Raw genomic sequence first — 15,557 nt, forward strand, 5'->3', positions numbered from 1 at the left:
CTCGAATGTCAAGTCCAAGAAAGCAAGGATTTTTGTCTGTTTTGTTCACTGCTGGCTTCTTAGCATTTATAGCAGTGCCTGGCACATACCAGACACTCATTAGATAACTGTCGAAAGAAAGGATGAATAACATGCTTCCGGGAGCATCGAAAACCACGGCCACAACAGCGTGCATTGACTCTCGCAGGGATACTGGACACTCCCCCTTCCCACCCTCCTCTAGGTGAAGGGAGGAGCAGGACAAGCCCCGCCTCTCGCTCCGCCGACAAAGCCGTACAGCAGGCGCAGCGCAGCTGGCGGATTGGATGACTGGGTGGGGCTTCTGCAGTCGCATTTGACTCATCGCTTCCGCCGCGTCGGCGCTCACTGTGCGCGTCACTTCCGGGCGGCGCGGAACGGAGTTGCCAACGGCCTGCCGAGCGACATGCCTAAGTGAGTGGGGGCCTAAATCTGGGGATGTTCGCGGTCTCGATCACTGATTGTGGCCCTGCGGGAGAGCACAGAACGGGTTCTGGCTCCGCGAGCCTCTGGGGGAGCGAGAGGGTCTGGGGGAGGAAGGGAGACCCTGATTTCTAGATACCTCTTTACGAGTGTGGAGGTCGACTCTCCGTAAGGCAACCCAAAAGCTTGGCTTGTGTCAGGACGCTCTGTTTGATGTCTTCGTATCGTGAATAGGTCTTTTACTTTATTTTATTTTCTATTTTACCTTCAATAAACAGCGCCTCGGTGGATGGGCATCTATTAACGGGTTGTCATTTTCTCTTTCTCTACTTTCCTTCTCTTTCCAGGTTTTATTGTGACTACTGCGATACATACCTCACCCATGACTCTGTAAGTAGTGTTTCTTTTCAGCTTCAGAAAACCGTATATGTCTGCCATTTGCAACAATATGGATGGACCTAGACAGTATTATGCTTAGTGAAATAAGTCAGTCAGAGACAAATACTATTTGTTATCACGTGTATGTGGAATCTAAAAAAATAAAACAAACGAATGTATATAACAAAACAGAAACAGACTCATTGATTTAGAGAACAAACTAGTGGTTACCAGTGAGGAAAGGGAAGTGGAGAGGGCCAAGATAGAGGTATGATTAAGAGGTATAAACTATTGTGTATAAATAGCTAATTGTACAGCACAGGGGAAATATAACCATTATTTTGTAACTTTAAACGGAGCATAATCTACAAAAATATTGAATCACTGTCTTTTACACCTGAAACTAATATAATATTGTAAATCAACTATAATTTAAAAAAATTGATTGTAGTGATGATTGCCCAACTCTGTGAATATACCGAACACCCACTGAATTGTACACTTAAAATTTGTAACTTGTATTATCTGTGAATTATAGCTCAAGTAAGTTATTTTTTTAATAAAAGGAAACCTAAGGAAAGCCTTATATGTAATAAATTAGGCTTTTTTTTTTTTGGCTGCACCGTGCGGCTTGTGGGATCTCAGTTCACTGACCAGGGGTTGAACCCAGGCCACAGCAGTGAAAGCCCGGAATCCTAACTGCTAGGCCACCAGGGAACTCCCTAAATTAGATTTCTAAAAAATTTTGTAATTTGTGCATTTCATCTTGCTAAGGTTTAAGGGCTAATGCTTGGAGAAAATACTTTGGGGTGTTTGTTTTTCCACTCTTCCTGTAACTGTCTTCATAATTCAAAGTTATTAGTCTTCCATCAGTCAGTGTTTTTAATGGAGACCCGAAATAATAAAGCTTAAGCAAGTTTAAAGATGAAAAAAATTCATATGACAAGTAAAAATTCTAGGAAAACATTCTGAAGTTCAAATATTTCGTTGTGTCAAGGCTCTTAAATGTTTGACTGATTAAATTGGAAAGAAATGCCTAAATTTTAAACCAAATACTTTGATTTGATTAAAAACTGCTTAACAAATAATAACAGCGACTAAGATTGAATATTTATTGTATGTCAGGCAGCGTTCCAAATGCTTTCCATGTATCATTTTGTTTAATGCTCATGTTAATCCTATGAGGTTGGTGTTATCTCCCATTTTACAAAGGGGGAAACTGAGGCAGTGTGGGTAAATAACTGACTGGATGTTACAAAACCAGTAAGTTGTATAGAGCTGGAAGATGAGTCTAGGCAGTCTAACTCCAGAGCTTCTATGCCAGCAGCTCTCAAACATTTTTTTGTTTCATCGTCCCTTTACACTCTTAAAAATTACTGGATTATTCAAAAAGAATAAAAAAGGTGGGTTATATCCATTAAAATTTGTTGTATTTGAAGTTAAAACTTAAAATTAAAAATGCTTATTAATGCATTTAAAGGTAATGATAACAGACTTTTTACTTGTAATACAAATAACACTTTAAAAGTGAAAAATAGCTATTTTCCAAAACAAAAAAATTCAGTACAAAGAATGGCATTTTAACATTTTTGGAATCCTGTGTAACATCTGACTTAATGGAAGCTGGCAGATTCTCATCTTCTACTTTAAATCTGTTGCACTATGTTCTGGTTGAAGTGTATGATGAATCCAGCCTCACATGGATATGGGAGTACTTTAATAGCATTTTTAGACAATCATGGATTTTCTTTCTTTTTTTTTTTGCGGTACGTGGGCCTCTCACTGTTGTGGCCTCTCCCGTTGCGGAGCGGACGCGCAGGCTCAGCGGCCATGGCTCACGGGCCTAGCCACTCTGCGGCATGGGGGATCTTCCCGGACCGGGGCATGAACCCGTGTCCCCTGCATCAGCAGGCGGACTCAAGCACTGCGCCACCAGGGAAGCCCATGGATATTCTTTATTACTTTATATTATTGCACCAAAACTCAGCACATGGCTAGTTGCAGTGTGGAATCTGAAACCATGTCATACGCTCTTTTAACGTTAAAATTCACTGGTCTGTCTTGCACTTTGAGTGGTGTCTGTGAGCCATACCTTCAGAATTGCAGCTCTCTACTTTGCTGCCTCTGCAGAGACGTGATTAAATTAGAACTCGATCATGATGTCATCTTGAATAGTAGCTGCAGGAATCTAGCCAATAATTTCTCTGTTGTCACTTTATTTGGAATTCTTTCTAACACATGGTTAGATGTAGTTTAGCATTAATAGATTTGTGGAACATGTAAGTAGGGTGGTACCTCTTGAAGAAATAATAGTTCTAAATATTATTATAGATTGTCCTGGAGGAGACTCCTCCAGTAAATTGGTAGTGGTAGTAGCTTGCCTATAGATCCCCCGTCTTTTTGTTTTGTTTTGGTTTTGTGTCCCTAACCCCCTCTCTAGGTCAAACCCCTAGTCATAATTTTTTGAAGTTGTTAGTATGGGGGGCTATGCCTTTCTACCCTTTTCCAGTGCTATATTGTCATATGCTCACTCAACTTGGTAATGCTAGAATTCAGAGAATTCAGAATATCTCTTTATGAGAAATGTCAGGAATCCTTGTAATACTGCTGTTCTAACATGATACCTTGTGAAAATAGGAAGTTTCCATAGTGATTGAAGCAGTCCCTGTGGTGGACTTTGAAATGTATAAAACGTTCAGTATGAATGTATAAAACATTCAGTGCTCTCACTTTTGAGCTTTTGCTGGTTCTTAGGCATGATTTTGTTATTAGGCTTAAGGCATCATTGTGGTATTAGTGTAAGCAGTGGTTGGGAGACAGGGAACAGTATTTTGAGATACAGACCATAAAAAAGACAGTTTTGCTCACACGACGTTGGTTGTATATGTTGCTGCTGAAGCAGTCACATGAAGAGAGTTAGGAGGGAGGAAGGCAGCTGTGAGGAGCATCTGAATGAGATCTGGATTCCAGGCCTTAGTTTTCTTACCATCTATGTGTTTTGAGACAAGTCTTTAAGCATAAACAGAAGATAATAACCTTGTGATTTTTTTTTTAAGTAGGTAAAGGGTTTATTTTCTTATTTTTCTTCTGTGAAAATTCAAATGTCCTGGGGCCTCCCTGGTGGTGCAGTGGTTAAGAATCCACCTGCCAATGCAGGGGACACAGCTTCGAGCCCTGGTCCAGCAGATCCCACATGCCACGGAAGAACTAAGCCCGTGCGTCACAAATAGTGATCCTGTGCTCTAGAGCCAGCGAGCCATAACTACTGAACCCATGTGCGTAGAGCCCGTGCTCCACAACAGGAGAAGCCACCGCAATGAGAAGCCCACGCGCCGCAACGAAGAGTAGCCCCTGCTCACTGCAACTAGAGAAAGCCTGCGCACAGCAACAAAGACCCAACGCAGCCAAAAATAGATAAATAAATTTTTAAAAACTTCAAATGTCCTTCCCGACAATTGAGTTGCATGCAGTGGATGATTTTTTTTTAATTTCTTTTTTTTTCCAGTAGAACCAAACATTTTATTTTTAAAAATTTTTTAAACTTTTTTTTTTATTGGGGTATAGTTGTTTTACGATGTGTTAGTTTCTACTGTACAGTGAAGTGGAGTGGCTATAGAGCAGGTTCTCATGTTATCTATTTTATACATACTAGTGATTAAAAAAAATTATTTATTTGGCTGGGTCGGGTCTTGGTTGTGGCATGTGGGATCTTTAGTTGTGGCATGCAAACTCTTAGTTGCGGCATGTGGGATCTACTTCCCTGACCAGGGATCAAACCCAGGCTGCCTGCATTGGGAGTGTGGAGTCTTAGCCACTGGACCACCAGGAAAGTCCCAATAACCTTGTGATTTTTATTTTTTTATTAATTAATTATTTTATTTTATTTTTGGCTGCATTGGGTCTTCGTTGCTGTGTGCAGGCTTTTGTTCTCTAGTTGTGGTGAGCAGGGGCTACTCTTCGTTGTAGTACACAGGCTTCTTGTTGCAGTGGGTTCTCTTGTTGCAGAGCATGAGCTCTAGGCGCATGGGCTTCAGTAGTTGCAGCTTGCGGGCTCAGTAGTTGTGGCTCGTGGGCTCTAGAATGCAGGCTCAGTAGTTGTAACGCACCAGCTTAGTTGCTCCGCGGCATGTGGGATCTTCTGGGCCAGGGATGGAACCCATGTCCCCTTCATTGGCAGGTGGATTCTGAACCACTGCACCACCAGGGAAGTCCAACCTTGTGATTTTTAAAATCAATTGTATTGAATTATAATTTATATTCAATTAAATGCACACATTTTAAGTGTACAGTTTGATGACTTGTCAAATGATTACAACTTGATGTATGCATCAAGATATAGAACATTTCCATCACTCCAGAAAGTTCCCTGTGTTTTTTTGCAATCAGTCCCCTGCACCCCTGGCACTGACTGATCTGGTGTTTATGACTAAAGATCATTATTACTGGTTTTAAACTTCATATGAATGGATCCTTTTACACTCTGTGTGTATCTGATTTCTTTTGCTCAGTGCGTTTTTGAGATTTGTCCGTATCGCATGTATCAGTGATTCGTTCTTTCTGATTAGTATTCCACTGTACCATGCACGTGTGATTTCTATAGAGATTGAGGCACTCCTTGTAAAGTACATAGCATGGTGTCTGACATGTAGTAAGAGTTAAATAAATGTTAACTTAAAAAAACAAAAGGTTAAGTGCGTGGAGTTTATCTTACGTCATTTTTACCTCAATAAAACTGTTAAAGAAAGAACAAAAGGATTAGTGGGCTAGAGACAAAGGTCTGTGTGTGATTCACATGGAGTCTGTTTTCTAGACCCATGGTCCTTTAAAAGAATATACTCCCATAAACAGTGTTATTTAAATGTATGTAAGCTATATTATTTTGCTGTAGAATAGCCTAAGGAAGGGCATTATATGATACCGTTTTCTAGATCAGTGGATTGTAAACTTTTTCTTCAAATGCTGGCTTGTAATTATTTTGGGTTTGTGGACCAAACAGTCTTTGTTGCAACTGCTCAACTCTGCTGTTGTGGAGACAAGACATAGACTATACGTAAACAAATGAACACCACTGTGTTCCGGTACTTTTTTTCCACAAAATCGGGTGGCTGACCCATGGGCCATAGTTTTCTGACCCCTGGTTTAGATAATAAATACAGTAGGTAAATTACCACAGTACATTGCTGGATAATGTTTTTAAGTGATGCTTTGGCACCAGCTAAGGCTGCTAGAGGTAGCCAGGCTACCTATTAAAAGGTAAGGCTTTAAAAAATTTCTGGTTTTGGGTATTTGTTTCTCTGACTGATACAACCTTTTGTTTTACAGCCATCTGTGAGAAAGACACACTGCAGTGGTAGGAAACACAAAGAGAATGTGAAAGACTACTATCAGAAATGGATGGAAGAGCAGGCTCAGAGCCTGATTGACAAAACAAGTGCGTTTCAGTCTCTTGTTCTGATGTGGTAGAATGGTCCCATTCTTTCTCGTCCCTGTCTCTCTGTTGTTTTTCACAGAAGCAACTCATTCTGAATGATAAATAGGAGCATTCTGATGTGCTGAATCAAAGAAGTGGAAGGTCATTGGTTTCCCAGGGATATAGGAAAACATTAATATTAATTTTTGAGGTTAGAGCAATCAGGTATTGATTAGACTGGGAATTTGGGCAGAGAAGAATGAGTTGCCTAATATTTCACTATGGACGTGGACCAGATTTTGTAGCACATTTATGCAGAACCTCCTTTGTAGTGAGCCATGGTTTTTAGATCTGTTTTCTGGTTGTAATAGGAAAAGGTGGGGGTGAGTTTGTAGCTCTCTTTGAAGAGTTTGAGACACGTTTATTCTTCGTTGTCCTGGCAAAGATAACTGGTCACAAAGGAAGTGACTCATGTGACAGAATAGTTTGGGTATGTTTTGGACCCCTGCCACACATGCCATACTCTTCTTGTTTAATTAAGAACATTTTTGTTGTTTAGGATAGTTGCGTCCAAGACACTGACAGAAAGAGATACTGCATTTTTATGTTAGAGCATCCTGGTGTATTTGAAACATGGCCTTTCCTGATCGTTCATTGTACCCAGAACTGGCAGGCAAATGTGGACTTTGATTGTGGTGTGATTTTATTTTTTTTGAAAAAAAGCAAAACTATCATGGAAAATTTTAAGCACAACAGAAGGAGAACTTTAGAGAATAAACCTCCCATGACTGCCACACCCGTATCACTGCTGTGGCAGTCTTGTTTCATTTATACTAAAGTTCTCAAACTTAGCACTATTGATATTTGGGGCCTGATAATTCTTTGTTGGGGGCCGTCCTGTGCATTGTAGACTGTTCAGCAGCCCTGGCCTGTACCTGCTAGATGCCAATAGCAATGCCCAGTTGTGACTAAAAATACCTTCACACATTGCCTGGTGTTCCCAAGGGGACAGAATTGCCCCTTGTTGAGGCAATCTCCTCCCTTTCCCCTCCTGGATTATTAAGGAGCAAATCTCAGACATTGTCTCATTTCCTTTGGGAAAAAATATAATCATTTTCTCCTCTATTTGAAAAGATGTTGGAAGTTTCTTGCATTAAAGGTTAGCATTATGTTTGTTATTTTTTTGTGCTCAGCCGAATAATTAAAGATGAGTAAATGTTTTTGATGGAGGACTTTTAGAGGATAAGAAGCAAGCCCTTGGGGGCATACCTCATCATGTTCAGGATTATGTTGATGTTGAGTCCGCTACTTAGCCACTCCCTCTTCAGCCTTTACAAGCTGTCCTACACAACGTGTGGGAGGTGACTTTTGATTGGAAAAGGCTTTTGCTGGGGGATGTGATCCCTTAGAGAGCACAGGCTCTGTTTGGAGGAATGTGATAGCTGTTCATAAATCTCTACTCGGGGTCATTTTTTGGATCTGGTTCTCATGAATTACCAGTGATCTACTTGAGTAATTTGATCTCCTTTGCACTTGTGGGGTTGGAGTGGAACGGGGGAGTGTCTGGGCTGCAGGCTGCACTGAATTGGGAAGGGCTAACAAATTCAGGAGTAGACTTTATGAATGTGTATTTTAGTATTTATGTATGACTCCTTTCCCAAACCAAGTATAAACAATCTTCAGTTTCTTTTGTTTTCATTTGTGCCTCATATTTTCTGAAAGAAAAATTAAAAGATAATTTTATTGGGCATTTTTCAAGATCATAAGCTCCTTCGGAGCAGGCTCTTGCTTTGAAATCTTTGTTTCTTTTACATCTCTTACCTCAGTGCATTAATTTCAAAACAGGTAAACCAAAATGGTGTATTGTTTTGATGGAGGAAAGCATATATAGGAAGGATTGAAATTTTACAAAGCCTGGCCTCTGGGCAGTTATCACACATTTTTCAAACAAAACTATGAGCAGCTTGAATTGAGTGTAAACTACATGTACAGATTAAAGATGACTGCTGCTCTTTGGTAAGACATTTATAGGTGAGAGGTTTTCACTCATAGTTAACTAGTCTCTCATAGTTAATTCATCTGTAGGAATGCTGATGAAATAAAAACAGGTTAAAAAACCCAGATCAGTAAACCAATTAATTGCAGTTTTAGCTTGTGAGTACCTACAGTTGATTTAAAAACTGTGGAGACCATGATGTAGTAATCTTAGATGAATGCTTTTTAGAGTGAAATAATGGGACTGTTAAAAATTTAAAAGAAAGTGGTTATTTTAGTAAATAAATGGGTTGCTGAATTCTCATTCACTGTTTGTTGTTTTTTTCCTCACTCTCCAAAGCCGCTGCATTCCAACAAGGAAAGATACCTCCTACTCCATTCTCTGCTCCTCCTCCTGCAGGGGCAATGATTCCACCTCCCCCCAGTCTCCGTAAGTTTATAAAGTTTTTATCTTAAGGGGTGTAACTAGGCAGATTATCCTTGATTTTGTTGGATTATCTCACAGTTGGCTTTCAAATGTTCATTAAGTGAATACATAGGCAGTAATAGAAAACAGCTTCAGTGGTATAATTTCTGAAATATCTTTAGAGTTACCTTCTGATTACCTTATTATTAGGGTATTATATTTGTGGCATCTCAAATGGGTCTGAGATAGAGTCAATGGAAAGCTCAGAATGTACCTGTGATTAGATGAGCTGATGTATAAAGAGGTATTGCTGCTGAGTTGTTTACTGCTATGAATACAACACTGGAGGACTGATGTAGCTGATAAACTCCTCAGTCTCTCTCCCAACCTTGTAACTCATCTAAAACCAATATATATACCTGTGAAAGACAAAAACTGCATAGTTAAAAGAGGAGTGGATCAAAGGACTCTACTCTCTCGGAAGGTTTGTTGTTTCTGCATGACAGACAGGAGGACATTGAGCAACTAGGCCATAAGTTCTTTGGCCCTCCTGGAAGGGTTCAGATTAAATTGAACTCAGAGACCTAAACTCAGTCCTGTAAATTATCATGGATATAAACACAGAGAAGTAGGCTGTTTATAATAGTTGCACACTAATGCAGGTAGACCACTAGTGACCCACCAAACCCTTCTTGGAATCCTGCCACCCTGGGACCTGATCAGGCTCACTGGCTTGCTCTCCTACTCTATCCTGACTGGCTGGCACTCAACTCCATTATTTTTAATGGTAGAATAGTCAGTGGTATGAATGTACATAATTAGTCTCACCATTTGCTTATTGTTGGACATCTAAGTTGTTCCAGATTGTTATTGTTCAGGAATATCTGTGCGGAAACATTTTCGTATTTCCAAAGACTCTCTTAAACATAGTTTTGATTGGAAAAAAAGATCTGAAATTAGGTACTTGTGGCTTAAGTTCATCAGGGGTATAATACCCTTCTTTTAAAAATTTAAACTGCTGGAATCTTTTTAACCTGGGAAACTTATCTTTATTTTACACTTCTGTCTAGGCAGGCTTGTTCTTGTTTTTTAGTCATAATGTAACTAAAGTTTTGTAGCCCACTGATTTTTGTGAATCTGCTGTTATAAAAGAAACCATAAGAAGTTACAGAACTATTACAGAATTTGGGCCAGATCATGAGGCCCTATTTCACTGAGAAGAGAAAATGTTAATATACAAGCATATCTCAGCCTCAGGCCCCATTCTTTATTTCAGCGGGTCCTCCTCGCCCTGGGATGATGCCAGCACCCCACATGGGGGGCCCTCCCATGATGCCAATGATGGGCCCTCCTCCTCCTGGGATGATGCCAGTGGGACCTGGTAAGTTTGAATCTCTTTCCTTCTTGGATGCTCCATTGTGTTTTAGCTTTCCATTTAAATAGAATTCTTAATTAGCTGTCTAAATGTATTGCAACAGATGACATTTGGTGAATCTATAATGATAAAAAGAAACACCTGGTTTATCAGTGTAATTGGATGGTATCCAAAGACCTTGTGCAACTGAAAGCAGGATAAGACTGCCTCTTTTTTCCTTCTCTGTCCCTCCTGTCACCCCCTCCTGACTTTTGGCCATTTATAATGCGGAGAAGGGTGGATATATATTTGTGCTGCTGCTTTTCTTGGTTTTGATTTGGAGCAGAGCTACCGCCTATTGCTGATTTAATCTTGCAGGTTAACTAGGTTAATTAGTACTTATGAAAAAGGCCTTAGGCCTGGTAGTTAGTCTTTTATTCAGGAAGGGGAAAAAACTTATGCCTCAAGCATTTTATTTTAACATAAACATAAATGTACATTAATTTGCAGAGTTTTCTGATACATGGTCAGGGCCTTTGCTTTGAGAATGAGTCTACTGACTGGAACACCATATATTTCTTGCATAAACCAGAAAGCCATACTCATAATGCGTCCTTTACCAACTTCAGTTTCATTTTCTTTGAAGTGGTTAGAGACCTTGTGAGGCAATTTAGTTTCTATTTTTTATGATCGTTTCGCTTACCAAATTTGTGAGTACTTTTGGGGGATGATTTGCCTGAGTCTTATTATCAGCTTAGTTTTTATAGAAATAGTTCTTTTTCTGCATTCGTATTTCATCAGTTTGCAGAATAATTAAATTATGTAATTAGAGTAACTACAACTGACATAAGAAGCCTACAACTCAACTGGTAAGACAGTGTGCAAAGGCATTAGAGTAGCTAGCTTCCTGGCCAGAAACATTCAGTATGCTTGCTGTGGGTATCATTTAGGGGTGGGAGAGTTTAGATAAAGAGAATTCCTGCCTTACTGACTTGTGAATCTAAGTGATTCACAATCACAATCTAAGTGATTCAGATGTCTTTTGCATTCTTAAATTGGGATCACAGATTCACATTCCTATAGGGGTTAGGGATGTGAATTGGGGAATGCTTGTCACATGCAAAGAAGGCTTCTAGAACTCAGCGTCAACCTGTGGTTGATGTTTGAGAATACAGGCTTAGTGTTGCCAATTTGCCCAAGTATTTTGTTGTTGTTGTTGTTGTTTTTAGCCAGGATAAAATAATAAAATTATGGGATTTGCATTAAAATAATTGAGTAGCTGGGGGGTAGGCAAGGATAGGAATGGATGAGGATAAGATAAAACAAGGTTGCCCTCGGGTGGATAATTGTTTAAGTTGGTTGATGGGTACATGGATGTTCATTATATTCTTTTTTTCTATGCTTGTGTATGTTTGAACATTTCCACAATACAAAGATGAAAAAAGGTATCTAGAATTACTTATTAGTAACAAGACATATTAACTGCCAATGTTGACAACTAATTAAGATTTAAGGCATTATGGAGACCAAAGAAAAAGTTTTCAGGGGCCTCATTTTCAGTCTTTGGTCTAGATCAGTTTCTTCTAAGAAATGCTGAATACAGGTTATGTTATGGAGGGATTTTTTAATAAGATATTTAGAAGTTTTAGTATTTTCTGTTTCTGTTGAAATTTAATTCTGTACCTGTTGGATTTTGTGTTTTTGCATATCCTTGTGTTTTACTTTTTGTGATAAGGCTATATTCAACTTTAAATATAGTTTTCTCTTGAAGCATTTATTGCAAGCCTTTAATCAAAATGATTTAGTTGAAAATAAATAATTAGGTAAAATATGATATTTAAAAAGAAGATACATAACATGAAAATTATAAGGCATAGTAATACAATTAATACCATGAACCCACCACCCAGCTGAGGAAGTAGAACATTACTACTTCTGTGAAGCTGCCTGTATTCCTCCCCAACCCTCACCTGTCTGCTTGCCCTCCCTTCCCTGACTCATTTATTTGGCTGGTATATTGATGGGACACTTAAAAAAAACTCATTAATAGTTTCTGAAATGTATTAGAAAAATCAGATTTGTGTGTGTGTGCTAATTGTTATAAATCACATTATTGCCTATTATTTTTCTTGACTTGAGCTAAGTATGGTTACTAACAGGTTCTCAGCATGGGCCTCCTGCTCACCTTTCCTACAACTCCGAACAAACGCTTAGTGGTAAGATTGTCCTCTGTGCCTGTGTACATTCATGAAATAGCTCCTGGTTATATGGTGGATAAAACTGATTAAAAGAGCTGACTAACATGTGACTTAGTTGTGAATTTCCCTGAGTGAGAAATAAGGTCAATTTAGGGAACTAGTCCCTGGTGATTTCTGGAAAGCAGTCTATTAATAGTTTCCCCCTTACTATCATTAGATCATGATTCCCATATGGTTCTTGTGTTGACCTTTTTGTTTTTTGTTTGAGACTGTCTAAGTAATTTACAAATGTGATGAATTTGTTGCATTTCTTCTGTCAAGTATGTCTTTTTTCCAGCATTTTGCAGGGGGGGGCTACTTTTTTTGTCTTTAATTGAAGTCCCATCAAGCTCTCCTAAGTAGTATTTTTGACTGTCTTTTTTCCTTTTCTTTGTTTTACCTGCAGCTCCTGGAATGAGGCCGCCTATGGGAGGCCACATGCCAATGATGCCTGGGCCCCCAATGATGAGACCTCCCGCCCGTCCCATGATGGTGCCCACCCGGCCAGGAATGACTCGACCAGACAGATAAGGAGATTGGGGAACCTCTTTATATCAGTTTTATATTACTTCACCAGGAGATCATGGTGCTGTGACTCGGGATGTTTTCTAACAGGATGACAAGGAAGACTTGCTCCCCCTTCCTATCAAAGAGAGAGTAGTTTTGGAGGGGAGTGGTGGGACAAAAAAAGCAATTTTCATTTGTATTGTGAAATGTGAAAATAAAATTGTCAATTCTTTTAGTTAAAAATGTGTTCCCTTTTTTCTCCCTTCTGTATTCTTTTTGTATTATAAAGGAGAGTCCAGTTGTGTTTCTCTAGCTTATTCTTTCTTCAGCATGCCCTCTGTATGACATTCTTTTCCCTTAGCTGTAGAGTGGGTCCCTTTGGGCACCTTGTCTTTATTTAGTAAAGTTCTCTTGTGCAAAAACTGGTAAATCCAACACTTGTAGAGCTTTTGTTGATTAAAATAATAAACAGCACCTGGTTAATTTTTCACATTAATAATACTTTGTGTAGTGAGTGGAAAATTTTAATTCTTTTATGCTAAAGTAGGGAAAAAGGCTTCACGGTGAGTGCATGTCAGCTAACAGCAGCAAGAATTGCCTTAACCTCCTTGCACTCAGCCCCTCTTTTTCTTGGACTTCAAATAGTCAGAAAATGTTCTATTAGTAATGGGAAAACTATGCAGATTTTCATGGTGCAGAAGGTGTTTGCAGAATGTTATTTGTTACTAGGCTATAAAAGGAGGATATTTTCAGGGGGACATCTAGAAAGTAAGCCATCGCCACTGTTCATATTCAGCTTAGTGTAAAATCTAAACTATTTCATACTACAAGTGGGAGTGAAAATTGTATAACCTCTGGGGAGGGCAATTTGGCAGTATCGCTCAGAATTACAATACTTGTATCCTTTGACATAGCGTTTCTATGTCTAGGAATTTATCCTACAGATAGACTTGCACATGTATGAAATGACTTGTGTACAAGATTATGCGTTATAGCAAGAGACTGGAAATCACACAGGTGTCCAGTGAAAGGGGACTGATTTATCAAGTACGTTACATCCACGAAGTGGCATGTACCATGCTTGTTGAAACAGAATAAGGAAGTTCTATACTGATGGGGAAAGAACTCCGAGATACACATTGCCCTGCCCTTTGGTTTGTTCACATAACAATGTATTGTTTGCTGCTATCCTTTTGTAAAGGAGATACCTGTATGTGCCTGTGTGTGCTTAAAGGATCTCTGGAAGGACAGATCAGCAGCTGGAGATATTGGTGGCCCATGAAGAGTAAATGGGTGGCTGGGGGACAGGGATGAAGGAGAAAGGTTTCCCACCTTTTTGTATCTTTTGGATTTTGAATCATTAGCTATTTAAAAAAGAAGCCACCTTTCCCATCTGAGGTTATTATAGTGATGGGCAGAGGGTGCCCTACACCAGCAGTTTACAACCTGGCCTGGTGATCAGAATTATGGAGGACCTTTTCCAAAATAAAGATGCCAGATTTTGATTCTATATATCTGGTTTAGGGCTTAGGAAATTTGCATTTTGGGAACGCTCCCTAGGAAATTTTGATTATTATTAGTGGGTTTGGCAAACTCTGTCTTAGGATCTATTTTACTCAAGGTTGTAACTCTGGGGACTTCCCTGGTGGCGCAGTGGTAAAGACTCCGAGCTCCCAATGCAGGGGGCCTGGGTTCCATCCCTGGTCAGGGTACTAGATTCCACATGCATGCTGCAACTAAGAGTTCGCATGCCACAACTAAGGAGCCCGCCTGCTGCACCTAAGACCCGGCGCAACCAAATAAATAAATTTTATAAATAAGTAAAATGAATATGACTCTATGTATGTGTCTATAATTTTGAAAAGATTTGTAGCTAGAAATTAAAATGCCAATGGGTAGATTACTTTTTTTCCCTAGAAACTCATGAATATTTTGAAGAGAAGCTAATTTAGGCAAATAAATCACCATATCTAGGTAAACAAGAGGTTAGAAATAGATATCCTTACAGTGAGATGATCTTTATGCTCAGCCTCTGTAGGAGCTGTGTCAACTTCCTAGTCTGAGCTTTTGCCAGGACTACTTGTTGCTTTTTAGTTCTTTGTTGTCACATCTTTTTAAGGAGGACTTAAGTCTCAGAAATGGATAATTTATATGTCTTTTGTTTATATGACTTTAATAGCTCAGATTTGTTTTTAAAATCTTCTGCAGACTTAAGGGTTTGTTAGGGGAAACCGTGCCAAGTGAGCTTATGTGTGACTCAGCAAGTTTCTGCTTTGTATAGCTCTGTGAGGCTCAGCGTAAAGAGCCTGTGGATACACAGAAAACAACCCAGGTTTTCCTAAAAGGAAGCTTTTTCCACGGTACGTTTTTAAGGTTGAACATCCACCCTAGAAACATTTCTCGTCTTTGAAGAAAGTGTTTTACATAGCTTCAGAAAAACAATATGATGACTTAAAAGTTTAACAAGTTTTAACTACAGTGAACAAGAGTAGGAGTAAATAGTTCTAAGGAAGGTTCTTTTTATTTTGTTTATTAACTCCTTCTAGGGCAAACTATTATAATGAATGATCATAAGACATTTCCTTTGTAAGAGGCTATAAAGAAGATAAACTTACTGCTATTGATTTATGCCTTTAGAACATCTGGTTTTAATTCTAAAATATGAGTCAACTGTAATGTGAGCATTTGTATAGGTACAAACCAGACTACTCCTAGATACCAAGAATTGAAGAAGTTAGTGTTGATGTGGGGTAACATATTTGCTTCCTTTCCTATGGGCAGATCCAAAGCCATGGGGAGTGTAGTTAAAGTCCAAGCTGTCATGGAGGT

General features: G+C 39.2%; 1 protein-coding gene across 1 annotated transcript; it reads left to right on the forward strand.

The window, feature by feature from the left end:
* The first annotated feature begins 356 nt into the window (after nucleotides 1–356).
* On the forward strand, nucleotides 357–12,971 carry SNRPC (small nuclear ribonucleoprotein polypeptide C). Its single transcript, XM_081246759.1, has 6 exons — nucleotides 357–432; nucleotides 789–831; nucleotides 6,142–6,250; nucleotides 8,565–8,654; nucleotides 9,907–10,011; nucleotides 12,628–12,971. The coding sequence occupies exons 1-6, from the start codon at nucleotides 425–427 to the stop codon at nucleotides 12,750–12,752; spliced, it is 480 nt and encodes a 159-aa protein (XP_081102885.1). The 5' UTR covers nucleotides 357–424; the 3' UTR covers nucleotides 12,753–12,971.
* The last annotated feature ends 2,586 nt before the right edge of the window (nucleotides 12,972–15,557 follow it).

Source organism: Mesoplodon bidens, assembly GCF_964165515.1.
Source record: "Mesoplodon bidens genome assembly, chromosome: 10".
NCBI classification, from domain to species: Eukaryota; Metazoa; Chordata; class Mammalia; order Artiodactyla; family Ziphiidae; genus Mesoplodon; species Mesoplodon bidens.

What these genes read in the sequence shown, in the direction of transcription:
- SNRPC (XM_081246759.1), top strand. An exon ending in CATACCTCACCCATGACTCT is followed by an intron (nt 832 to 6,141) that starts GTAAGTAGTGTT and finishes TTTGTTTTACAG; the next exon opens with CCATCTGTGAGAAAGACACA. An exon ending in TCCACCTCCCCCCAGTCTCC is followed by an intron (nt 8,655 to 9,906) that starts GTAAGTTTATAA and finishes TCTTTATTTCAG; the next exon opens with CGGGTCCTCCTCGCCCTGGG.